This window comes from Aptenodytes forsteri, unplaced genomic scaffold (assembly GCF_000699145.1).
Source record: "Aptenodytes forsteri isolate BGI_AS27 unplaced genomic scaffold, ASM69914v1 Scaffold156, whole genome shotgun sequence".
Classification (NCBI taxonomy): Eukaryota; Metazoa; Chordata; class Aves; order Sphenisciformes; family Spheniscidae; genus Aptenodytes; species Aptenodytes forsteri.
The window spans coordinates 717,116-717,498 of NW_008794166.1; the positions used below are offsets into that span (position 1 = coordinate 717,116).

Consider the following 383-nt stretch of genomic DNA (forward strand, 5'->3'; position numbering starts at 1 on the left):
AGAATATAGCCATGGGCTATGTGGAGGCGGTCCACAGCCGGGCTGGCACCTCACTGTCGAGGTGCGGAAGGAAGCGGTGCACAGCCGGGCTGGCACCGCGCTCACTGTCGAGGTGCGGAAGAAGCAGCACCCAGCCCTCATCACCAAGATGCCTTTCGTGCCCACCCAGTACTACATGGCCAAGTGAGGCCAGCGCCCGCCGCAGGCACGGCGCCCCAGCCCCAATAAACGCCCCCGCCCCACTCTCCTGGCCTCTTCGGTGACAGCGGTGGGTGCCAAAGCAAGGGGCAGCAGGTGGGGCACAGCATTTTAATGGTGTGGGCAGTGCCCGGCGGGTCACAGCGCTCCTCACTCCCGGTGTGTCTTCACCGGCTCCACAGCCG

At 65.8% G+C, this 383-nt stretch overlaps 1 protein-coding gene across 1 annotated transcript in view; it reads left to right on the plus strand.

Moving 5' to 3' along the window:
* Nucleotides 1-187, plus strand: part of AMT (aminomethyltransferase) — a gene marked incomplete at its 5' end in the record, with an annotated part of 1,716 nt that extends 1,529 nt beyond the window's left edge. The window contains one exon of the mRNA XM_009281160.1: nucleotides 10-187. Coding sequence (XP_009279435.1) covers nucleotides 10-187 — 178 coding nt within the window. The remainder of the gene's footprint in view (nucleotides 1-9) is intronic.
* Nucleotides 188-383: the final 196 nt, after the last annotated feature.